Source organism: Brassica rapa, chromosome A07, assembly GCF_000309985.2.
Source record: "Brassica rapa cultivar Chiifu-401-42 chromosome A07, CAAS_Brap_v3.01, whole genome shotgun sequence".
In the NCBI taxonomy this organism is placed as follows: domain Eukaryota; kingdom Viridiplantae; phylum Streptophyta; class Magnoliopsida; order Brassicales; family Brassicaceae; genus Brassica; species Brassica rapa.
Genome location: NC_024801.2, coordinates 12,958,126 through 12,983,567, shown reverse-complemented (window position 1 = coordinate 12,983,567; position 25,442 = coordinate 12,958,126). Strand labels below are relative to the sequence as shown.

The 25,442-nt window shown below is 34.6% G+C and overlaps 5 protein-coding genes and 1 pseudogene across 10 annotated transcripts; all 6 read left to right on the top strand.

Annotated features, from left to right (window-relative positions):
- Positions 1-486: 486 nt before the first annotated feature.
- On the top strand, positions 487-2,347 carry LOC103829272 (pyrrolidone-carboxylate peptidase). 3 transcript variants are annotated; one of them, XM_033276202.1, is made up of 6 exons: positions 495-644; positions 685-822; positions 939-1,215; positions 1,618-1,722; positions 1,793-1,840; positions 1,913-2,347. In XM_033276202.1, exons 3-6 carry the CDS (start codon positions 949-951, stop codon positions 2,150-2,152), a joined length of 660 nt encoding a protein of 219 aa, XP_033132093.1. In that variant the 5' UTR covers positions 495-644; positions 685-822; positions 939-948; the 3' UTR covers positions 2,153-2,347. The 3 variants fall into 3 exon arrangements, with proteins under 3 accessions (XP_018508274.1, XP_033132093.1, XP_033132094.1); XM_018652758.2 differs by having other exon boundaries at positions 487-822; XM_033276203.1 differs by lacking the exon at positions 495-644 and having other exon boundaries at positions 671-822; positions 927-1,215.
- Positions 2,348-2,566: 219 nt separating this feature from the next.
- On the top strand, positions 2,567-5,399 carry LOC103829271 (probable polygalacturonase At1g80170). Its single transcript, XM_009104926.3, has 9 exons — positions 2,567-3,495; positions 3,574-3,702; positions 3,772-3,942; positions 4,025-4,045; positions 4,126-4,333; positions 4,405-4,486; positions 4,563-4,671; positions 4,749-4,865; positions 4,947-5,399. The coding sequence occupies exons 1-9, from the start codon at positions 3,226-3,228 to the stop codon at positions 5,256-5,258; spliced, it is 1,419 nt and encodes a 472-aa protein (XP_009103174.1). The 5' UTR covers positions 2,567-3,225; the 3' UTR covers positions 5,259-5,399.
- Positions 5,400-5,776: 377 nt separating this feature from the next.
- LOC103829270 (ADP-ribosylation factor 2-B) lies at positions 5,777-7,691 on the top strand. 2 transcript variants are annotated; one of them, XM_009104923.3, is made up of 7 exons: positions 5,777-6,006; positions 6,370-6,527; positions 6,630-6,700; positions 6,832-6,951; positions 7,049-7,167; positions 7,261-7,342; positions 7,440-7,691. In XM_009104923.3, exons 2-7 carry the CDS (start codon positions 6,380-6,382, stop codon positions 7,443-7,445), a joined length of 546 nt encoding a protein of 181 aa, XP_009103171.1. In that variant the 5' UTR covers positions 5,777-6,006; positions 6,370-6,379; the 3' UTR covers positions 7,446-7,691. The 2 variants fall into 2 exon arrangements, with proteins under 2 accessions (XP_009103171.1, XP_009103173.1); XM_009104925.3 differs by having other exon boundaries at positions 5,832-6,006; positions 6,375-6,527.
- Positions 7,692-13,525: 5,834 nt separating this feature from the next.
- On the top strand, positions 13,526-17,097 carry LOC103829269 (GDSL esterase/lipase At1g23500). The gene is made up of 5 exons (XM_009104922.2): positions 13,526-15,454; positions 15,604-15,734; positions 15,828-16,055; positions 16,508-16,763; positions 16,882-17,097. The coding sequence occupies exons 1-5, from the start codon at positions 15,208-15,210 to the stop codon at positions 17,043-17,045; spliced, it is 1,026 nt and encodes a 341-aa protein (XP_009103170.1). The 5' UTR covers positions 13,526-15,207; the 3' UTR covers positions 17,046-17,097.
- A 773-nt stretch (positions 17,098-17,870) lies between these two features.
- Positions 17,871-22,937, top strand: LOC103829267. 3 transcript variants are annotated; one of them, XM_009104920.3, is made up of 10 exons: positions 17,871-18,679; positions 18,806-20,384; positions 20,477-20,557; positions 20,699-20,787; positions 20,855-20,956; positions 21,053-21,128; positions 21,203-21,623; positions 21,748-21,808; positions 21,959-22,249; positions 22,347-22,937. In XM_009104920.3, the coding sequence occupies exon 1, from the start codon at positions 18,126-18,128 to the stop codon at positions 18,675-18,677; it is 552 nt and encodes a 183-aa protein (XP_009103168.1). In that variant the 5' UTR covers positions 17,871-18,125; the 3' UTR covers positions 18,678-18,679; positions 18,806-20,384; positions 20,477-20,557; positions 20,699-20,787; positions 20,855-20,956; positions 21,053-21,128; positions 21,203-21,623; positions 21,748-21,808; positions 21,959-22,249; positions 22,347-22,937. The 3 variants fall into 3 exon arrangements, with proteins under 3 accessions (XP_009103168.1, XP_009103169.1, XP_009103167.1); XM_009104921.3 differs by having other exon boundaries at positions 18,800-20,384; XM_009104919.3 differs by having other exon boundaries at positions 18,791-20,384.
- LOC117125705 lies at positions 21,802-22,952 on the top strand (annotated as a pseudogene).
- Positions 22,953-25,442: the final 2,490 nt, after the last annotated feature.

Below are 25,442 nucleotides of genomic sequence, written 5' to 3'. Positions count from 1 at the left end.
TTAATTTTTCAAAATAAAATGGTCTATTTTGGTCATTTTTTTTCTTGAACGCTATTTTTGAGACAAAAACTTAAAAATAGCTATTTGAAAGAATTGCCCATCTAAAATTCTACACAATAAAAAGAAGGAATATTAGGTTGACCTAGTTTGTGACAAAAAAAAAGATTTAAGATTATTTTAGTTTCATTTATATTTCTTATGAATCTATATAATTGTATAGGTGAAATGATTATTTCTTTGGGCATTTTGGAAATACTTTTGAGTATTGAATAAAGTTATTTCGAAGTTTTCTAAAAAATATCATTTTTCAAATACAAACTTTTAAGGTTTACAAGTTTCCTCTTATTTCTAAAATAAACATTTTTTTGTATCAACAAAGCATTAACAACTACAAATTACTTTTGTTTGCACGTTTTCCTCATCTAATAAGAGGGGCAATTTCGTACATATCAGTAGGCGGGTCCGTTGGCAACGTCATGTGTGCCGGAATCGCAACTTTCTTAAAACAAACATTATTTTTCTTCAACTTCCCTAATTAAATAACGCCACGTCATCATCCTTCCGTTGTCACCGATTGGGTAACCGACCACCTCAGACGGTGTCGGAGAAGTTTCATTTCCCGACGCAAGTGGCATTCTCGTAGATAAATTCGTAATCGGTGAGCGTTCCATCGAGTCGTTCGCTTATAACAAAACTCCACCGCGAAAAAACAAACGCGATTCGCCCAGAAGAAGAAACAAAAACTCAATTTCGATACCTCTTCTTCACACAACCCCCACAAGTCGAAAGCTTTGAACCTCAATCTTCATTCGAGAAGCTCAGGTACAAAGATTCGATCTTTAAATCGAATCACGAACTGGGTCAACTCGGATGATTTGATTTGGTCTGCTTTATCGTATTCTTTGATTGATTTTGTTTTTTTTTTATGTTTTCACAAGGTTGGAGGAGATGGGTTCTGAAGGACCAAAAGCGATTACAATTCACGTGACTGGTTTCAAGAAGTTTCTTGGTGTTTCCGAGAACCCTACTGAGAAAATAGCCAATAATCTGAAGTCTTATGTGGAGAAACGAGGGTTGCCTTCTGGGTTGAGTCTTGGTTGCTGCACTGTTCTTGAGACTGCTGGGGAAGGTGCAAAGTCTCAGCTTTATCAGGTTTTGGAGTCTAGTGTTGTTGTCTCTGGAGATAATAAGAACACCATTGGAACTGTTGTTTGGGTGAGAGACTGTGTCTACATGTTGTTTGCAAACTGTTTTCTTACACTGTGTCACTCTAGTTTGCCTTGAGGATCAATTTAAACAAATTTGATGACTTTAGATTGTGGTTGAAGTGTGATTGTGCTGTGTTTCCTCTTCCATCTTCAGTGATGAGTTAGGCTAAGCACTTAAATCTATCTATTAATGGTTCTTGATTGTTGCTTTACATCTGGTTAAACGCCCGCTTGTGTCTAACACCTTCTGCTTCTCACTTGATGTGTTCTGGTGCTAAAGATTCGTTTAGGTCTTTAAGAATTTTTATAACTTCAAAATGGAAAAAGAAAGCTTGTTTTCTTCTTGTGATTTTGAGTGTTCTTCTGATGGTTTAAAGATCTATATCTCTTGATGGTTATGCTTCTTTAGCTTCATCTTGGAGTGAACAGCGGATCGACAAAATTCGCCATTGAAAGACAAGCAGTCAACGAAGCTCATTTCCGTTGCCCTGATCAGTTAGGCTGGCAACCACAGGTAAAACAATTCACTTTCTATTACAAACAAACATATTCTATAGAACACTAACTTACCCTTTTCAACACAGCGGCTTCCTATAGTTGTTGAAGATGGAAGCATTTTAAAGGCCAAAGAGGTATATATATATCTTAATAACATACACACTCCTATCTTGCAACATTCTAACTTGTTGTTTGGTGTGGTAAAGACTTCATGCTCGACAGAGTCTATTTTCAAGTCACTGAAGAGTAAAGGATTCGATGTGGTTCAATCAGACGACGCTGGACGGTTCGTGTGCAACTATGTATACTATCACTCTCTCAGGTTTGCAGAAGAAAAGGGACACAAGTCATTGTTCGTTCACGTTCCTTTGTTCTCCAAAATCGATGAAGACACTCAGATGCAGTTCGTTGTCTCTCTCTTGGAGGCAATTGCAGCTACTTGCTAGTGTTTATATGTAAGTATTATGTATATCCTTCTACAAAGCATTGTAGTTTGTGATAAAAAAAAAAGGACGATTGCTTTTGGCTTTGCAAACTTTCTGTATCTTGTAAAGCACGTTTAGGAAAGAAAGAGGCTGTTGTGATCGTCTGTTGTAATAAAATAAATTATCTTTGTATTCATAATGTCAAAGTTTGGAACATAGTGACAAAGTTTGGAAAGTACGTACGAGATGTTGTCTCTGATCTTTTGAATTCTGGGAATGGCTGAAACGGGTGCTTTTGAACTCTAAGCGGAGATGGTATATCATGGTCTTTGAGAGAGAGAGAGAGAGCGAGCGTTTCAACGTTTCCTTATGTTCTTACTTCTGAGTGTATGTAATGGTGATGAATGGTTATGTAGAAAAGGAATCTCACTGCACGGTGATTTGCTCTGGTTTGGATGTGTTCTGCAATTCTTTGCGGCTTGTTGATGTTGTTTCAAGTCTTCATGATAAATGAGAGTGAACCCGATTGCAAAAACTGCAGAATCATTTTTGTACATATCTGAAATGGGTTCTTTTACTTGAAGCCACAACACATGGTGAACATACTCTACAAGGACAAGACAGAAGAAGAACATTCTTTTTTTTTTGTTTGCCAGGTTGGTGCAACAAACTCATTGACCTCTTTCTATATCTGTCTCATACAGAAGAAGTCTACTTTTTGGTTCGTCAGAATCACATAATGTCCAAAGATCTTTAAATAGCATCTTGAGGTTAAAAAGTTGAGATATATTCAGGGCTTCCTTTTCTCGTTTTGTTTTCAGATCACATGGGACCAACATGTATCAAGAACTAGTTCAACACGAAGAGTTTGCGTTGTAGAGGTTTTGGAGTAAAGCAATGAAGTGGTAAAGCACATGACTTGTGCTTTAAGAGTAGATATAGTAGAAAACAAGGCCTCTTTCTTCTTCATCTACTTTTGGAGTAAAGCCATGCCAATTAAACCCCATATTTAATATTAGTATTCATATAAATTCAAACTCAAAACCATATCATCTCTGCAAATATATCTCATTAAAGGGGGAGTGTTTTGATTGATGCATATGATGGATAAGCTCTTTATTATTTCCCTTATTGGTCTGTTAACGCTAACTGCTTATGGAGCTGCAGCGAAAATGGTGTACACCGATCTCGACATCCTCAAGAAGCTTGAGAACTTTGACATACCGGAGGATGATGATGCTGATGACGATTATGATACAAAGCTCTCTGATTTGGCTTCATTTACAAGCCGGGGCTCTGGTAAGAATCTGGTGAATGTGGATACATTTGGTGCAGCTGGAGATGGAGTTTCTGATGATACTCAGGTACGTTTGAGATCATTTTGCTTATATATTTTGTGCCATAACCAATCTGTTTGTTGTGAAATGGTTTACTCAAATCAGGCATTCATAAGCGCATGGAAGCAGGCCTGCGGTACTCCAAAGTCTGTGTTGCTTGTACCACAAGGAAGAAGTTATTTAGTAAATGCAACAAAGTTCAATGGTCCTTGTGAACGAAAATTGATCATTCAGGTCAGTTTTAGCAGTTTAAGACCATTATTATATATACAGAAGAGTCACAATTCAGAAACTCTCTTATAGATTGATGGAACAATAGTGGCACCAGAGGAGCCCAACAACTGGGACCCAAAGTTCCAAAGGATTTGGCTAGAGTTTTCGAAGCTCAAAGGGGTTGTGTTCCAAGGGAATGGAGTTATAGATGGTTCTGGCAGCAAATGGTGGGCTGCTTCTTGCAAGAAAAACAAGTCTAATGTATAATAATCTCCTAATCTTTTTCTTTAAACGTCTCTAATCTTCTATCAGAGTCTTACACATTTTTCTTGCTTTCTTACAGCCGTGCAAAAGTGCACCAACGGTAAGAAAACCATTGTTTCTTGTCCTTATTAATGACTTCTTGTTTAGTCTATTCCAACTAGCTTCTTGTTTTGCCTGCAGGCCTTTACTATTGAGTCTAGTTCAGGTGTGAAAGTACGTGGCTTGACGATCCAGAACAGCCAGCAGATGAACTTCATCATTGCAAGATCAACTTCAGTACGTGTCTACAAAGTTATGGTCTCATCTCCAGGAGATAGTCCCAACACTGATGGTATCCACATCACTGGTTCTACCAATGTTGTCCTTCAAGACTGTAAAATCGGCACAGGTTTTTGTTTTTCTTAGCCAAAACATGTTTAAAACTCCAACTAGGAATGTACTAAAGATGGGATTAAACAGGGGATGATTGTGTCTCGATTGTGAATGCGAGTTCTAATATAAAGATGAAGAGGATCTATTGTGGACCTGGACATGGAATCAGGTAACGTCATCAGGTTTCTAGATAACATCATTTTTCAAATCAAACATATAATTCTTTTTGGAGTTAACTCTTGCAGCATTGGGAGTCTTGGGAATCATAACTCAACAGGGATTGTAACAAAGGTTGTGTTGGACACTGCTTTCTTGAAAGAAACAACCAATGGACTCAGGATCAAAACATATCAGGTAATCAAGAAACCAGAGCTTCTTCAATCTTTACTCTTGTAAACTTATATCAAGTTTTATACTTGGAACAACTACAGGGAGGTTCTGGTTACGTTAAAGGTGTTAGATTCTCAAACGTTGTGATGCAAGATGTCTCTAACCCTATACTCATTGATCAGTTCTACTGCGATAATCCAACATCTTGTCAAAACCAGGTTTCTTTACTTACCAATCAAATGATTATTATTCTGTCAAAAACAAAACTCAAAGAGATGTGTTTGGTGGTATAATGTTAGACCTCGGCGGTTAAAATAAGTCAGATAATGTACCGGAACATAACCGGGACAACCAAAAGTGAGAAAGCCATCAAGTTTGCATGCAGCGACGCGGTCCCTTGCAGCCACATTGTCCTCAACAATGTGAATCTTGAAGGCAAAGACGGTCAAGTCGAAGCCTATTGTAACTCAGCTGAAGGTTTCGGGTATGGAGTGATTCATCCGTCTGCGGATTGTCTGTACTCGCACGACGATAAGTGCTTGGACCAGAGTGACAAGTCAGGACATGTTTTGGTAACTGAGGAAGCTGAGACTGGCCATGACGAGCTCTGATTGGTTGTGATGTTTTAAGTGTTGTAGTGAGGGATGGATGATATGTGTAGTATAGTTTTCTGAAGCATATGATATAGTCTGAGGATGATATGTGTAATATAATTTTCAGAAGCATATAATATATAGTTTTATGAAGACACTGCCAGTCTGCCACCATGTTCTACTCTGGTAAACCGAAACCAAACTGAAATAACTGATTAGAAAACCGAATCAAACCTTGGAGTAACTTTATTTTTCTATATTAAGAAAAAAAAAACAAATTTGAATTCAAACCATACCAATTTTTTATACAAAAATATTTATAGAATAAATCTTGAATTATAACCAAACATGAAAGCATATTCTTCAACTAGAATTTTTTTTTTAAAAATCGAATAATTAAAAGTTAAACCAAACGGAAATCTCAGAATTTACAAATACAAGTCAACATCAATAAACATTGGTCACTACGTGTCAAATTCCGATTGGTCAGATGCCATCGCGGCCAGTCACTCATCACCGCGTGTAAACCGCGTAAGCTCAAGCCACCACCTCCACGAATATGAACATTCTGCAGACCAGTCGTCAAAGGGTAATATCGGCACTTGACGTGGTAAATCTGTGAATTGACGTTTTTATCCTTTGCCTCTATAAAGCATCTTCTCCGTTATAACCTCACGGCGTCGCGCATTTAGCGTTGCTTTGAAGTTCTCTCTCCTTCGCTTTCAAACTCCGTTCGTCGTCTCGCTCGTTGTTACGCGATCTCTAGGTACGCTTGATCTAGATCTGTGCTAATGCATTCTCAATTCGAAGCAAATTCGCAGATCACGTTCTCATTTTGTAGTTTGTTGGTTCGGGAATCGGATCTCTTGATCATTGAGTAATGCTATTAAATTTCGATGTGAATTCACGATTCGATCTGCCACTGCACCGTCTAAGTCTGGATCTATGAAAATTTATCATATAGATTCGACGATCTAACACGATCTCGACCGTTGGATCGGCCTTCTCTGATTGTAGTGCTTTCGTATTGTTGGTTTAGCATTAGGTTGTAGTTATTGCCTTATGCATATTGCTTTTGTGATACGCTGCTCTGATTGATGTCTGTGTGTCTTCTTGTGGTGTGATGTAGAGAAGAAGGGATGGGGTTGTCTTTCGCCAAGCTGTTTAGCAGGCTTTTTGCCAAGAAGGAGATGAGGATTCTCATGGTTGGTCTTGATGCTGCTGGTAAGACCACTATCTTGTACAAGCTCAAGCTCGGTGAGATTGTCACCACCATTCCCACTATTGGTGAGTTTCATCATTCTGTTTTCAAATGAGTAGCTTAGCTATAGGTGTATGATTTTATGTTTCTACCGGCCTTGATGATTAGAATAAAAAAATTGTGGGCAGGGTTCAATGTGGAAACTGTGGAGTACAAGAACATCAGTTTCACTGTGTGGGATGTCGGGGGTCAAGACAAGGTATAATCTTTAACCAACTTTAAAAGCATCTAGGATCTTTTTGCATCACCATATGGGGGTTTTTTTCTCCTCATGTATCTTGGTATAACTGTTGAGTCCACTTAAAATGAGTAACCTGCACTTGTTGTCAGATCCGGCCCTTGTGGAGGCACTACTTCCAGAACACTCAAGGTCTCATCTTTGTGGTGGACAGCAATGACAGAGACCGTGTTGTTGAGGCCAGAGATGAACTGCACAGGATGCTTAATGAGGTCTGTTTCCAGTATTATTTACCTTTTTTTTTCTCTTGATTTGTGGTGAGACCAGACAAAGTAGAAACTTACTGAAACACTTTTTGTGTGTGTACAGGATGAGCTGCGTGATGCTGTTCTGCTCGTGTTTGCTAACAAACAGGATCTTCCAAATGCCATGAACGCAGCTGAAATCACTGATAAGCTTGGTCTCCACTCTCTCCGTCAGCGTCACTGGTATAATAAAAAAACATCTAATTCTTCCTTATTCCCTACTTTCTTCATGTTGATTTTGTATGATCGATTTATGTGTATGAACTCTCTGTTCAGGTACATTCAGAGCACATGTGCCACTTCAGGCGAGGGGCTCTACGAAGGTCTTGACTGGTTGTCCAACAACATTGCCGGCAAGGTAGAAAACGTCCCAAACCGCAACTGATTTTTTATTCCACTATCTCTGTACAAATTGTAATTCTTTCTTCTGTGTTCTTGTTGCTTCTTTCTTACAGGCGTAGAGGGAAGGTTCGTGGTTGAGTTGATTTTGCTGAGCAAATCTGGATGCAGGGGCAAACATTATCTGAACTTTTTTTCTTTCCGGTTTTCTTATTGTTCTGTGTTTTTTTTCGGGTATGTGGATTTGATTTTGTGATCGTTGTTTCTGATTTGTGTAAGGAGAGGTCTCTTGTACGTAGAACATAGAAATTACCTTTTACTATAGCTTGTAATATTGAAAGTTATCTACTATTTTCGTGGTCATTGTTCTCTCGTTACATTTAGTCAGAAGTTGCAACTGCGGCTACGTTGTTAATAGACTTCATGGGATCGTACATCGTTGTTAATAGACTTCATGGGATCGTACATAGGTTACTGAAACCATCCACTTGATTGAATTCAAACAAAGCTGGATTTGATCATATTATGTTGAATAATGTATGTCATGGAAAACTTCAATTTTTTTCAATAAAATTGTGACTGCAAAATATTATATGAATCATGGATACGCTGCCGACAAAAAAATATATCTGAATCATGGATATGTTCAAATTCAATGTATAAATTAAGGTCAATGTAGTGTTAAAAAAAAGAATTAAGGTCAATGTTTTACTTTCTTATAATAGTCATTGACTTTACTGTATTTAACATCTATCATTCTGACTGCGAAATCAGCCAATTTATACATCAACAGAAGATCGTAGTTCCAATCAGTACATAAACACTGATTTTGTGCTAAAATATACATCAGCACAAAATATATTCAAATTTTTTACATGAACAGAGATATTTAGGTTTACCCATACATTGACCGTGTATCCGTTAAATAAATGGTAACAGATGCTGACATGGCTTTAACGATGCTGACGTGGCTTTTACATTTTATTTAATAGATAAAAATAATACAAATAAATTCAACATATCTTTGTGGGGAATCAAACCTAATTTCAGCCCATACTAAACCATGAAACAACCACTGTGCCACACCAGGTTATTGATCGTGTTATCTATGGAATCCATCTTATGATTCTTATCTATTGTGTCTTACTTATATCTAATATATTTTTTTATATATTTCTAATTATCTAGAATTAGTTCCACAAAAATATATATAAATTCTAAGAAATTATGTTTATTTACCTAGATTATTGTTATTGGTGTTTTAAAAAAATTTAAAATTTCAAAACAAATAAAATTTTTAAAAAAGTATTTTCAAAATTTAAAAAGAATTAAAAACATATAATTCAAAACTATTTTAAAAAATATTTTTATTTTTATTATTTATTTTAAATAATTATTTATATTTATAGAACTATATTTATTTAAATGTTTATTTATATTTAAATAATTGTCTAAAATTATTTAAATAAAGAAAAAATATAAATTAAAAATAAAAAGTATTTTTGAATATCGGTTTTCAAATTCAAACCTTTTATAATAATTTTTTGAAATTAATTTTCAATTTTTCAAAAAAATGTTTTTCATATTTTCTTTTTTAATTTTGAAAGTGCTTTTTTATTTTTCAAATTTTTATTTTGAAATCTTGATTTTTTAGAACACAATAACAATAATTGGGTAATTAAACACAATTACTTCTAATTTATATATTTGTAGAACTAATTTTAGATAATTAGAAATATATGAACAAAATATATTATATATAAATGGCATACAATAGATAACACAGCCAATAATTTGGTTTAGCACAACGGTTTAGCGTTTGACTAAATATTGCTCGTTCGACTCCACCCAACGACATAGTTTTTGTATTGTTTTTATTAATTAGTTAAAATGTAAAAGCTATCACTACAAGAAAACAAAAGTTTTACGAGGGCAGTTTTCCTCGTTACTTCGTCGTAAAAGCAGTGTTACGACGAATTAGCGAGGAAACGCGTTTCGTCGTTATACGTTTGTCGTAACGCATATATCCTCGCTAATTCGTCGTAAGTTAGCGAGGAAATAATTTCGTCGTAAAAGCGAAGGAGGATATTTCGTCGTAAAGACCACGTAAAGATTCCACGTAAGGACGTCGCTAAGTTTCCTCGTAAATACCACGAAAAGCTTTCCTCGTAAAACCCACGTAAATAAATACTCGTAAAATTAACGTAAATACCTTGAGAGCTTTCCACGTAAAGAAAACGTAAAAACCTTGATAGATTTCCACGTTATTTCCATGTAAATGTTTCCTCGTAAAAACCACGTTAAGCTTCCACGTAAAGAAGCCGCAAAATTAGCTACGAATTTACTTCGTTTCATTATTTTATAGAAATATAAAAAATTATAATTATAAATATAATTATAAATATAATTTAAATTATTAATAAAATTAAAATTCTAAAAAAATCAAAACCAAAATATTTTATATAGAAATAAGTTTTGAATTCATAATACAATAACCGAAATTAAAAAGAACTAAGGGTGGTCGTTAATTAATCGCCTCGTAGAATTCATCACTCCTCGCCTGAACATCCGCCTCGGCATGTGAGTCGTCGGTCGGTGACTGGCCTGGGATAGGATTTTGTTGTCGCATGGTCCTCAACAAAGTCGCCCATTCCGGATTTGTGGCCGCTACAACGTCCAAGAAGCCCTCGAGTCCACCCATACGAGATCGGAGCTGAGTAGACTCTATACGCAGCTGAGTAGACTCTCTACTATATGGCAACTCCCAAAATATACTCTTCTTGTGCCAGTTGTGATGAACACCGTAAGAATCAGGCATATTACGAGGGACATGCCAATTACCACCCCAACGAACTGTTTCGTTAGCTCCGTAGTAGTCGATTTGTGCTTCAATTTGTTCTCCAGTTAGATATGGTGGAGAAGTGTCTCTCACAACCCTTTTGTGCCTAAACAAATTCTTGTTTCTTCGGTAAGGATGGCCAATGGGAAGAAATCGACGATGACAATCAAACCAACTTGTCTTCCTACCATTCTTCAGTTGAAACGCATCTGTCGTTCCATTACAATATGGACAAGCTAATCTCCCATGTGTAGTCCATCCAGACAACATCCCATATGCAGGAAAGTCACTTATGGTCCACAAAAGCATAGCTCGCATCGTAAAATTCGTCTTCGTTGAACAGTCATACGTCCTCACCCCTGTTGACCACAAATCCTTCAACTCTTTTATCAGTGGTTGTAGGAAAACATCCAGGGACCTTTTTGGATGGTTCGGACCAGGTATCAATATCGTCAAGAATAACAACTCCCGTTGCATGCACATCTCCGGTGGCAGGTTGTATGGCGTAAGAAAGACTGGCCACAATGAATATTGTCTCCCTGACATTCCGAACGGACTAAATCCATCTGTGCATAATCCGAGATACACATTCCGGCTATTGCTAGCAAAATCCGGATGTACTTTGTTGAAATGTTTCCAGGCTCTTGCATCTGATGGATGAGTCATCTCACCATCCGTCTGAGTATGCTCGGCATGCCATCTCATCTTTGCAGCAGTCTGCTCTGATTGATACAATCTTTTCAATCTGTCTGTAATTGGTAGGTACCACATCCTTTGGTACGGTACCCTATTACGTCCCCGTCCTTGCGGCTTGAATCGTGGCTTCTTGCAGAATCGACATACTTCTAGCTTCTCATCATCTCCCCAATAGATCATGCAGTTGTCGATGCAGACATCTATCATCTCCGAAGGCAACCCAAGACTATAAACTAATTTCTGAATCTCATAATAAGAATCAGCAGACACATTGTCTTCCGGCAAATACTCTTTAAACAAGTCCGCCCATTCGTTCATGCAACTTTCAGGTAGATTGTGATCAGTTTTAATATTCATCATTCTAGCAGCCAACGACAATTTAGAGAGACCTTCTCTACAACCACTGTAAAGTGGTTGATTCGCCGCGTTTAACATTCCGTAAAACTTTTTTGCATCTATATTAGGTTCTTCATCTTCATCATGAGCTACGAATGCATCAGCTACCATATCATGAACCCTATCATAATCTACCATCTCCTCCTGATGGTAACTATGTTCATTATGCAAATGATGATTAACCGGTTCTTCCTGAAAATTGCTATTACTACTACTAGCTTCATTCTGATCATAATTATAACCTTCCCCATGTTGAAACCAGATATAGTAATTTGGCGTGAAACCTCTATTTATTAAATGCTTCCAAACATTTTCACGGTTTGCCAATTTCGAATTGTTGCATTTCCGACAAGGACAGAACATCTTACCACTTTCTTGGGCGAGCGGTGTTGAATCTGCTTGGTGCATAAATGTCTCCAGCCCCGCAAGGTATTCTTTCGTCACTCTCCCGTTAGCATCTCTATGCATATACATCCAATTCCGCAACTCGTAAATAGTCCCAGAGCCAGCCATTTTTTTTTCTTTCACGTTTTTTGTTGTTGGTGTGTTTAAAATGATGTTCCAACATCCATATTTATAGAAAATTTCGAATCTGGTAGTTGTAATTTTACTATGAAATTACGACGAAAATTAATTGTATGGCCAAAAAAAAAACGTGAGCCACCTACCAAGTTGGTGGATTCAAAATTTCCTCGTTAAGTACACGTAAAATATTTCGTCGTAGAGCACTCGCGAAATTTACGTGGATTTTACGAGGAAAAACTATTTCCTCGTAAAAGCCACGTCAATTTACATCGTCTTTACGACGAATATTTTTTGTCGTTAACTTACGACGAAATAACGATGCTTTTCTTTCTCAACGTACTTTCCTCGCAAAATCAACGTTTTTTTACGAGGATTATTTTTCCTCGTTAAACTTCCTCGGTAAAGATACGTTTTCTTGTAGTGTATGTCAGCATTCGTTAAAACAACATCAGCATATGTTACCATTTGACTAACAGAGAGACGGTCAATATATGAAAAAACTTAAATATTTTTGTTCGTGTATGAAATTTGAATATATTTTGTGTTGATGTATGATAACACATGGTCCGTGTTTATGTACTGACCGGGACTGACCGCAGCCCTCAGTTAATGTATGAATTGGCTGATTTTCTCATTCTGATTAGAGGATATTGCCAGTGAGGATTATCAACTAGTTGATAAGAACCTGGATAGTTACGGGTAACCAAAAGAATACTACACAAAAACAATGTTTTACTTTCTTATGCGTTACAATTTCCTGGTAATTTGAGTTGCTTTCCAAAATTTACAAAACCAGTTGAATTTAGATGTACATTTTTTTTAGCTCTTCGTATATACTCCTAGGTAACGTGTTACTCAATGATTAAACAAATATATTTGGATTATTATTGTTATGTTAGCATATATGTGGCAGCACATTTAATTTAAGCGCATGCGTTGGTGCTATTAAGTTCCTAGGTTAGATCCACCGTCGAAGAAGGCTTATATATTGGTAAAAGAAAGACTAATTTCTCCGGCCTAAGAGAATTATTTGGACGTAAGAGGGCTGGGCAAATAAACCGAACCCGAAAATCCGAACCGAATCCGATCCGATAAAAATGAATCCGAACCGATCCGAACCCGACATAAATACCGAATGGATCCTGTTTTTTGGTATTTTGGGTTATGGGTATTATCCGAATCGAACCCGGACCTAAATGGATATCCGATAGAACCCGAAACATTTAAAATCACAAAAAGAACTTCTACCAAATATGATCTTAATTCTTAATCTGTATCCAAATAACTTTAAGATATTATTGAACTTCTAAAATAATTATCTGTTACATGAAGGTTGATGGTGGAATGTGGCGGTTGATGCATGAAGTTTTTAGATTTTGGTTTTGTTTTTATTGAATAATGTTTCTCATTTCGTGAGAACTTATTTTTGTTTTATGATTTCATTTATCTGGTTTTCTTTCTATCACTAACTATGTTTATCTTTCGCTTGATTTTGAATGATCACCATTTGATGTTTTTTATTATTTTTGAATCGATTTTACTTATGTTTTGGCTATTAAAATATGTACAAATCATGTATTTTAAATCCGAAGAACCGATTTCATTTATGTTTTAGTTACAAAATAGGTACAAATCAAATAATTTTAAACCGAAGAACCAATTGGGACCCGAACCCGAAAGTACAATGGGTTATACCGGTTTTTTGAAGATTTACTAACCCCGACCCGAACCCGATAGAACCCGAACCCGTTCCGAGCCGAACTTTTATATAACCCGAATGGGGTTGATTTTGATAAACCCGAAAAACCAAAACCCGAATGGATAAAACCGAAACCCGATTGGGACCCCGAATACCCATGCCTAGACGTAAGTCCCAAACACCTTTTGGTTAACGATCATTATTGCTTTTTTTTGGAACGCTACTTCATTTAAATCATCAGTCAAGCGGTTTAGACCTTAAGTATCGGTTATAAACAAATGATATCATCATCTTTTTATATTTGGGTCTTAAGTATAATAATAGTCAGACTGCAAAATTTTGTGTTGTTTTACTGTGATCTATTACCAAATTATACTTCAAATTATAAGCTTAATCCAATTTTAATTTTTTTTTTAATATTTTAATTTTTCATCTTATGTTGTAAAAAAAGTAAAAATTTGATATTTTAAAAATTAGTATAACTTCAAAAAGGAAAATATATAAATTTTATTTTATTGATAAGTTAGAAAAAGAAAATATCCAAATGTATCGGTCCAACATATAGATGATTATATAAACAATCAAGAAGTGTATACATATAAAAAAATTCGATCATATATAGATTTGAAATTTGTCAATACAATATGTTTAATATTTTAATAATATAATTCAATCTCTGCAAAGTGCATATCTTATCCCAGTCATGTAACTATTTTGTGTACTGTTCAAAGTCAATGTTAATATTGAAGTCAATGATTTACTTTCTTATACTGGCAATCAGCATTCATGTATTTACGATCCATGATTTTGACTAGAGGATATTGGCAATGACGATAATCAAAAATTTGATAAGAACCTCGATAGTTCATGGTAGACCTCAGCATATAAACCGAGAACCGAAAAGTAAACTGAACCGATATGCACAAATATCTAAGCGGTTTATATATTTCTTAAACTGAAAAACTGAAACCAAACAAAAAAACGAATCGGTATTCGTCTAAAATTCCGTTTATATAATAAAAAAAACAATTTTTAGTTCTAAAATTACCAAAGAGTCTAAAATGCTTCTTATAAACTGAATTATTTTAATATTTTGTCCAAAATATTTAATATTATATGAACTATAAAAAAAATTGAATTATCCAAATATTTTTTTTATCTGGACTATCTAAATTTATCCAAATTACCTGATATTTGATTTGAAAAAACTAAAAAATAAAAAATCTGATTTTCATGTGAATCATCCGAAATTATCCAAAAACTAGAACGTAACCAGAACTGAAGTGGAACTGAAATTTTATCTGATGTTACCCAGTTTCTAACATTGTTACCCAAAACAAACCAAAATAAATGAGCTGAAACAGAATCGAGTTTCAAAAATAATCGAACTGTTCCTATATCTATAAAACAAAAAACCAAAGAAAAACGAACGTCCAATGCCTAGTTAATGTTAACAAAAAAACTTTACATAAACCGAACATTCATGATCCATTGCTTGACTAAATTGTAACTTCCTTATGTGTATTCAAATGTATAGTAAGTACTAGATATTCTAACAAATGTTCAATGCGTCAATTTGATTTGCTTCCCAAAATTTACTGACAAAATCAGTTGAACTGGACTTGAAGTTTGTTTGAACTCTTCGTATATAAATACTTGCCTTCTTTTGAGAGTTGAATATACAGATAAAATTGATACCAAAAAAATAATTTTCTCTTTGATTCTTACAATGCTATTAACACTAGCATTGGTTTCTGTTTTCTTGTTTTTTGTTGGTCATGCTCATCCTCAAGAAATTTCAGGAAATGCAAATGTTTCTGCACTCTTCGCTTTTGGGGATTCCATACTCGATACCGGCAATAATAATAATCTCACCACTCTTTCCAAGTGCAATTACTTCCCGTATGGTAGAAATTTTGTAGGCGGAAAAGCTACAGGAAGATTTGGAAATGGAAGAGTTTTCTCCGATCTAATTGGTATATATATATACGTCAACGTTAACATCTGTTTTAAAATATTAGTTAGATAAAACTACTTTCAATAATAGTCATGATCTTACTACTAATCAAATTTCTATTTACCATGCATTATGCATATGTTATTTGATAGTAGTGTTTTTATACAGCCGAAGGTTTGAGTTTAAAACCACTCTTACCAGCTTATCATGATCCCAACCTTTCGAACATTGATCTCCCGACCGGTGTTTGCTTCGCATCCGGTGGATCCGGACTCGATGAACGCACTGCCAAGCCTCAAGTAAATATGACATTTTGTATAGAGTTTTTAACTGTGTAATCAATTTTTATCACTCATTTAGTGTACGTATGCCTGTGGAATGAGTGTATATAGGGAGTTATATGGGTGCCAGATCAGGTGAAAGATTTCAAAGAGTATGTCACTAAACTACACGGCGTTTTAGGAAACCAAGAAAAAACAAACGCAATTATATCAAACGCCGTTTATTTAACCTCAGCTGGAAACAATGATCTTGTCTTCACCTTTTGGACTGGGAGGTCACAATCCACTATTTCAGCTTACACTGATCTCATGGTCACTTGGACTGAAAATCTCTTAAAGGTACACAAATATTATTTTCAGAATATAACATCATTATCAACCAACGTGGGTTGGGCTAGTGGTATTTGAGGGATAAAATAACCCAATACGGTCCCGATTTCAACTCCCGTTGGCCACCTTGCCGCCTAAATTGTGCGTGCCCGGATGCAAGGCCACCCAGGGGTTAGGTCTAGTTCATGAACTGACCTGGGTTTAACCCTTTTTTTTTTCAAAAAAAACATCATTATCCCAAATACTCATTTAGGGGCTCTTAATCTTTTTTTAATAATTTTTAGTTGAAAAAGTGAGTTTAAGAAACTTAGTTAAGAAATGGGTATATTTGGGTGGTCCAATGCAAGTCTCTTATTTAAGGGTTCTTAAAAAATAATGGTGCTCTAACATACTAGTTACTTTATTAATATTTGTTTTTTTTTTGACAAACTTTATTAATATTTGTCTTTTGTTATTTCAAGAGTCTATATGATATGGGTGCAAGAAAGTTTGCGGTTCTTGGAACGGTGCCCCTAGGTTGCTTGCCAGGAATAAGAAAAATTGATGGAGATATATCGAAATTGTGTTCAGTCACTGAAAATCAGTGGGCTGATACATTCAACAAAAAGTTATCTGTTATGCTTAACACTCTCGAAACAAAACTTCCTGGTGCCAAGTTTTCCTACGTAGACATGTATAATTCTCTTCTTGGTCTCGTCAACAATCCTCAGGCTTCCGGTAAATATGTTACAAAATTATTAAATAAATATATACTTTGATCATTGTAGATATATTTTCAAGAATAATATCTTCTTTAGAGACTAAAATGTTATTCTATATAATTTGGAATTATTAGGGTTTACTGAAGTGGCTGATGCATGTTATATGCCGACGACATCGCCTATTCCGTGCCCGGATGCATCTCGTTACGTATTTTGGGATCTTGCCCACCCTAGCGAGAAGGCATATCAAACGATTGCACCAAAGATAATAGAAGAACTCAAGAATAAACTAGCATGATGTATTTATACATATAGCTTTTACTTTTTTTATATTTACATAAAAATAAATTGTCATAATAAAATTCAGTGTTTATTTCACTTAACTGAGACGAGTCATTATTTGATTTCTTGTCAATTCATTCTCATCTTCACTAATCGAAATTGATTACGTATTAGTCCGTATTAGCATGGCGTCTTGATTTTGATTTCAGAAATGAGGTTGTTTTTATCTCTGTTAACGGGAAAGGAATAAAGATGCAATCAAAATTGTATATTATTCGTATTTCTTTTATAAGGTTTGTTTGAATTATAAGTTTCAATGTAAGGTAATTATTTTCTGTTATTCAATTGATATTATTCACCTATTAACAATATCAGCATCTGGATTGCGTAACTAAATTACTAAACACACTTGTTAAATATAACGCGAGTATGTATATTAATTACTTCTTCATAGTTTTTTTTTTTTGTAAAATAACCTCTTTATAGTTTTTTTTTTTGTAATTTTACTACACATACATATGCACATATAAGGACTTGAAACTATTGCATGTAAAATGTAGAGTCGTCAATGATTGGTTAAGCCCACTCCATAAATCTTTTGATTTTTTTTTTCGGAAAAGATGAAAACTTGTACAAAATCCCACTTTATCTTCTCACAGAGGAAACATAATTGTTCCAAAGTGCAACTATCTCCTTTCACTTACACATCACAAAGAATCTATTTAGTTGTCTCTCTTTATGAAAAGAAAAGAAAGAAAAACAACAAAGAATGTTCTCTCAATTTAAAACTTATGTTTTAAACCCATTAGTCTTATTCCTTTCATTACTTGTCACTTTAATTTGTGTGATACATATTAATTAGCAGCTTTCTTTAAAACCACAAAATGATTTTATTAATAAACTACCCCTAATCTCACATGGAATGAAGCATATTTACATTTCTTGTTCCACAAGTACCTTCTCAATAACCCTCCTTGATCTCTACTCAAAGAACCCCAAAGTAAACTTCCCCAACATCTGATAACTTCAACATCTTCTTATACCATTTCTTGATTTTATCTCTAAGAACCAAACATAAACCAAAACCTACGAGAAAATGGGAGACCAAGGAGTACAACAAATGCAGCAGCAGCCTGTTGTGTATCCAAACGCATACACTAAGCAGTATCCATATCCATCTGCATCATCTTCTTCTTCCTCCTCTGGCTCACGCGGTTCCTTTGGGACGGTCTTCATAGTTCTTGCTGTGATCCTTGTCTTGTCGGTTCTGGCTTGTGTCTTCGGGAGGCTATGCAACCGTGAAAGCCGCGCTGCCAAGCAGCCGAAGCATGAGAAAGGGTCGTCGTCTAAAAAGAGCCGTGAGATTCGGCCTGTGGATCGTGAGCCGAGGGAGAGAGGTGATTTGGAGTTTGGGTTGGATATGAAACGGCCTGACCATGTTGAGAAACCCTCTGGAAGAGATTACGGAGAGGATATAGAATCGGGATTTGGTGACAAGAGAGAAGAAAGAGGCGGAGGAGGACCACCTCTGCCTCCGGTTATCAAACATGGAGTGAGATTTAAGTTACCGGAGGAAAACGGAGACCAACATGCTGGAGGCGAAATAAGACGTGGAGGTCCTGACATTGAGTTCCGACCAAGACACTAATGGTATTGATTTTGTACAAGAACAAACAACTGTATTTATGTTTATGTTGTCGTAACTGTTTCCTTTCTTTTGTGTGTGTCTTTTTTTTTTCTTGCTTGATTTTATGGTTATGGAACTTGGAGCTGAAGCTATCAAACTTCGTAATCTCTTGGTGTGATATATACAATAGATACTCTGTATATATCTAAGGTACTGAATAAATTCAGCATACATATGTAAAAATTCTATGTAAATTCCAAAAGATTCGAAAATTTTATGGAATACCTGTTGATATTAGTAAGGCTGGGCATAATAACTCAGTACTAGGTTTGTATCTGTTACTTGCTATCGTCAAATCGGATAACAAGTATCTAACTCTTATTACTTACAGTCTAAGTCAAGTATTCTTTTTTCATATAATAATTATACTGAATATTTATTAAATAAGTGTTGTTATCAATTACTATCTTTATAAACAAAAATCAATATAAATATTGACATTTATGGTACTGTAAACAAAACTCAATAAATATCTGTGATTTAAAAAATATATTTATTAAAATACCGAAGCCTAATAATTCTATTTCCAATCCAAAATCTTTTCTATTTTTTTATTTTACAACAAAAGGCTCTCTTTTCTATTTTGAGTTTCAAATATTGCGAATTCAAATATAAATTCAATAACGAAGTATTTTATATTCTTGAGTAGTGGAACAAGCCAAATAACTTACAAGTATTCGGTCTAACAAGTATTCATTTTAATATAAAAAGACAAGTATTCATTTTAAATGAGTCAAGTACACGTAACAAATTTAACTACTTGAACAAGTTAAACGTGAGTCAAGTATCAGAAATTAGCCGGTACTCGTCCTGTGCCTACCCCTAATTATTAGACCACGTAGTTCTAACTTTCCGAGGGGTTTTAGCCAGTAAAGAACAAAAACTAAAGGCACCTACCAAGAATGGCTTTACAGAGCTCCAGAAGGGGAGCAGCGGTATGTATTACTTTCACCAAATTACATGATCAGAACTGTCGGTTATTGAAAAGTCGAGTCTCGGATTTATTCTCTGAGAAATTGTAGGAGCTTTTGACAGTAATATCCACCGTACATCTCTGACTGCGTTATCAGCCCTAATTTTTTAGCGGGCCTTTTCATATGGAAATATAAATGAACTTTCATTAGGGGACAAATTACCAAAGCCCAACCCATATAACTCATGTTTGGCACACTTCGCCTACAATGAAGCGTGTTCGCTTTCTTTTCTTATTTTTTTAAAAAGCGTGTTCGCTTTCTTGTTCTGTGATATACAATCTATACTATACTAAAAGCAACATATAGAGAGTATACAGCATGCCACATCAGATTTTTTATTCAGGCCAATCAGGGATAAGGCTTTAGACACGTCAGACGCTCGCGGTGTTGTTTTGTCCTAGATAAGAGAATGTGAGTAGATCTTCTTTCATCTTTTCTAAAATCCTAAGCGTTTCACCTCCTACGGTTTCCAGATTGATAATGAACTTTAATAATCATCAATAGAAACGTTCCCTTCAATCACATGTCCTAAATTCACATCTACTCCCTTCCAAGCTTTCTCTATCGTCATGATTCACATGAGATTCAAAGCTTTTAGCAGAAAGTTGGATTCATAAGACTCCTTAGTCCGACGTCACCGTCGCTCCAAATGAAGCCTCTGCCAGCCTCAGTCGTAAATGGAAGTGGAATCAAGGTATCGGATCCCTCTCCCCAGCTTCCTGTCTTCTTTAACGAACTATTTTCTCTTTGATTATTCTGAAGGAAAACAAAATTGAAACGTTGTAGTTGATCAGGTTGATTCAGAACGCTGATTGCAGTCATTTGTTTGGATTGAAGGAAAGACATCTCTTTGCAAATCGAAATTAGGTTAGAGCCGGATACTGTTGCTTCCTTTTGCTTACTGATAAGATTGAATATTGATATTGACATCGTCTCTATGTATTAATTTTTATGATACTTTGATGATGATATATATTTTAATTTGATTGGAAATAAGTGGTTCAACAGATGCCACCGACTTTGGCTTCAAGCTCTATAACCACAGCTGGTGGTTCGCCTGCTCTAACTCCTGCACCACCTTCCAAACTGATGTTCAGGTAGTTTAGTTATCCAAAGTGTTTTTCCTCTCTTCTTTTAGTTTATCACTCACTATATATCTCAAAGTCGATAGATCAACAGACCCGAGTTCTACCAGAATCAGGAAGAAGTGACGGTCTCAATTTTCTCCAAAGCATAACGTAAAAAGTCGAGTTTGATGACCAGATTGTGAGTATCATTCGATCAGATAAATGCATTACCTTTAACTGAACCTATCTTGCTTTGTGATTTGGCACTGCGTACTGATTTGAGATATCTATTCAGGTTATGTTTTCCAGTTGATGTTTCTCATTTTGCTGGAGAAGAAGCTTATCTTTCCTAACCAAGTTTGTTTTGGAAGGTGTATATATTCGTCAACTTGAATAGTGGGTTTTGTCCATGCCTTTACTAAATCAATATTCATGTGTTATATAGATAGTACGTGAAGTGCATATATAAAGTTTTTGGAACCAATGTTGAGATCCGTCTCGCAAAAGCTGAGATAGTAACTTGGGCATCCCTTGAATATGGAAAAGGGATAGCTCTTCTGCCTAAACCTAATCTCGCATCAGTTTTTTTAAAACAGCGAAGTCTTTATTTCTACTTACTTTTTTGCTTTGTTTTAATGTATTCATAACAGCCGTGTGTGCCGTGATACAGGGCTCGGTGGACGTTGTGTTTATGAGAAGAACTGATTAATTCCAAGCTATGAAGAGACACAACAATGTACTGTTGCATCATGCATGGACGGTTAATGGATCAAAAGATTCTCGATGGAAATACTGAGGTTGCTCCTGTTGCAACTCGAGTCCATGTAAATGGATTGAAGGAAGGATTGAGAGGACTGTTTCCATTGGTATGTCCAGCTATTTTTTTTGTCTTTCTTTCCTTTACAAGAGAATAGTTGAGTTTGCTAGCTGATTCTTTTGATGATGCACTCATAATGACTAAAACAAGCCACTGATTGTTGCGACAAGCAGTTGGAGGCAGGAAAAGAAGACTAGGAAGATGCACATCTCCTTCTGTGAGACACCTTCCAATGTAAGTGTTAATGACTCTGAGCTCGAGTCCGATGTAAGTGTCTATGACGAATTTGATATGGTTTTATGTCTCTTTTGATGAATGTATGTGTTTACTGTATTAATTGTTTCTATATGGATAAAGAAAAGTTTTACATCAACATTGTCGTAGGCCAAGACGACTCTGGAAAATCGACAGACACTGGTCACTTGATCGACAAGCTTCATGGTTTAGGAAGTTTTAGACCACCGAGTACTACTGCACTGTCTTTGCTGTTTCTTAACATCTTGATTTCATCAAGAACATGGTTAGTGGTACCTCCCAGGATGATTGTGCTGTTTTTATCATTGACTCCACCATTGGTGGTTTCAAAGTTGGTATCTCTAAGGATGGACAGACCCATGAGCACACTCTCCTTGCTTCACCCTTGATGTCAGGCAAATGATTTTTTTCTGTAACAAGGTGAACTAGCTTTTCATTTTTCATTGCTTGATGTGACCATACTCTTTTGATATGATACTAACATCAATTCATGTCTTTTGTTGTTTTTCTGTTGCAGATGAATGCAACTACCCCCATATACTCCAAGGGTAAGTACATTGAGATTATCAGGGAGGTGTTTTCTTACTTAAAGAAGTTTGGATACGACACTTGAAAAATTTCAATCGTCCCCATCTCTGCTTTTGAGGATGACAACATGATTGAGACGTCCACCAACCTTGACTGGTATAATGGACCAACTCTCCTTGAGGTTTTTGACCAGATCAACGAGCCCAAGCGGCCCTCAGATAAGCCCCTCCGTCCTCCACTCCAGGATGTTTAAGGGTTGTATTGGAACAGTGCCAGTGGGTCGTGTGGAGCCTGGGTATGGTTGTCACCTCTGCACTCTGGCCAGCGTGTTGGATATGATCAGAGACGGATGTGTTTGTGGAGCAACTCTATGGATGAGAGCACTTTAGAAAAGGAGGCCACGATGGATCTGTATTTGTACAGCTTCATGGAATGCATAAGGAGTATCTTTGAGACATCACTTTTCCAAACATCCTTCACTTGCAAGTAAATGACGGTCAAAATATGTTTAATCAAGATTTGTGCTCACAAAAAATTATATGTATTTATTAAAGGTTTACAAGTGCTTTCAGTATTGTAACTGTGATTGGTCATATACGTTCTCTTCTGGTGAAGTTAGGAGAGGTACTTAGAACTAAAGCAGGAAGAGAATGTATTATTATATTAAGGCTCCCAAGAATAAAGATACTATACTTTGATCCAACCCAATTAAAAGAAACATGATTTTGGTAATGATAGTCTTAGTAGTTGTGTTATCCAATATTGTTTGTTCTCAATTACGTACGAGTAGTAAGTCTATGTTCACTTTTGGAGAATAACATATCATATGGTATAACATTTTTGTCTGGAAAAAAAATTCAAGGGCGAAAGGTTTGGCTAAAAAATTTAGTCTATAGATATTCATATACTGTAGAAAAAAACTACAAGAACAACTGACAATTTGAGTAGTTAATTTTTTTGTTTAACTGGTTTAGTTTCTATACAAGACCTTTATATTGTACAGCTTCAACCTTCTCAGTTCTCACACATTTTGAATATAATGTTATCCCTTAAGACTTCATTTGGAAGGTTTAATATTTATTTAAATTATATTTAAGGAAATCTAGGAAATTGTTATATACAAAAAAGTAATTTGTCGGCGACTCATGTAATTTCAAACGGATTGTGTTTGTTAGAATTACAATTTTTAAACGAAAACAAACATCATCTATAACCAATCAGTTTACCTGGAAAACATATATTACTATTTCGTTCACATTACAAAAACAAAATGATGAGTTCAAATACAAATATTGGCAAAAATAATAAAATATACAGGCGACGTAATTTTTTCATCAAATTTCATTTGATATTGAAATAGTTTTTATCTATGTTTTCAGTCTTTCAACCAATAAATATTAAAATAAATAAATTATTAATAATAATTTTGTGAATATATGGATGAACATTAGATGATACTAATATTGGTTAAGAAAAAAATAATTTAAGGAAAATATCTATGTTTTTACTAAATTTAGAATTTTGTGTCTTGAAATGATGCACCAGTTTTTATTACTAATTTAATATATTTTTTATATTTTTGAATAACCTTTTTGAATAATATTTTTTCAAAATATTATATAATATTTGATTCTATCATTATTAATAACTGTATTTCAGTTTAATTTTAGTATCTCATATAAGGTGAAGAATGTGTATATTGCATAGATTTATTACCCTAGAATTTAATATGATTCAAAATGTTAAAATGTTTGTTGAAATAAAACAAAAACAATTGAATCACAACTAATTTTAGTTAATTATATATTCACCTTCTTATTGTGTACCATCCAAAATATGCTTTGTCTTATTTTATTTTATTTCGACTAAAGGCTTAGGCTTTGTGTTATTGTAACAACCAATTTTGAATTCTAATCTTCTAACTTCATTTTATAATATATTTTTATAAAATATATGCATTACTTTTTCAAATAAAAAAAATTAAATTTAAATTTAAAATTTATGAAATTTAGACTAATATATTTTTATAATAAATTTTTAGTGTATTTAAATCATTAAACTTAAAAAATATTTTTTTATTTAAACCATTGTATGTCTCTGTTTTGAAAAGGAGATACATCTTTTAATTTAAAACAATGAATATATTAAATTGGCCATATTTACTATAATAGTAAGAAAACATGTTACAATCGTAAGAAATATATTATGAAAACTAATAATATATTAATAAAACAGGATTTGATAAATAAACAATAAACAATACATGTATAACAAAATTAAATATACAATGAATATATTTGTTCATTCTACTCATCATTTTATATATAATTTCTAATAAAAATGAATACAAAATTTGGATTTGCCTAAGACAAAAAAACAATGAATAATTTAAAATTATTTTATAATTATCTACCTACTTATATTTTTATGAAAGATTATATCATTTATATTTTAAAATAAACATACTAAATATATAATTAAAATTAAAATTCAAACAAAAAACCCGGGCGTAGCCCGGGCCCGATCCTAGTAATAATAGTTTTGCTTAAATCTACATAACTTAGCTACCAAATTCTTTTTTTTTTAATCGTCTTTCAGTGACATATTTTGGCGGTTCAACAAATACAAACATTTTCCAACGTCGGTTATTCAAATATTTAATCTATAATAATTACATTTTTTCGCTAAAATATTTCGTTGAACCGACGATTAACTAAATTCATTATTTTCAACGTTGTTATTAGTATCAGTCATTAACTTGTCTATATTGTTCATCTTATAACGCCAACCTTCGTTACTTTTTAATGAACTAGGGTCGGCCCGCCCTACGGGCGGGATATTAGTTAATTTGATATTCACTAAATGCTCGAGTTGAAATTTATTTTAAGATTCAAGAATTTGGTTATCTGTTATGTCTTACTTATTAGTATGCGGTGGTATAGTTGTTTTTCGATTATTCTTGCTTTGGTATTGTATCAAATTAACTAATTGTCTAACTCATAATTATAGATGTACAAATATGGATTTGTGATAAAGTTTGATGACAATACTGTTTTTTTTTAATTCTTATTCATAGTGGAGTGTG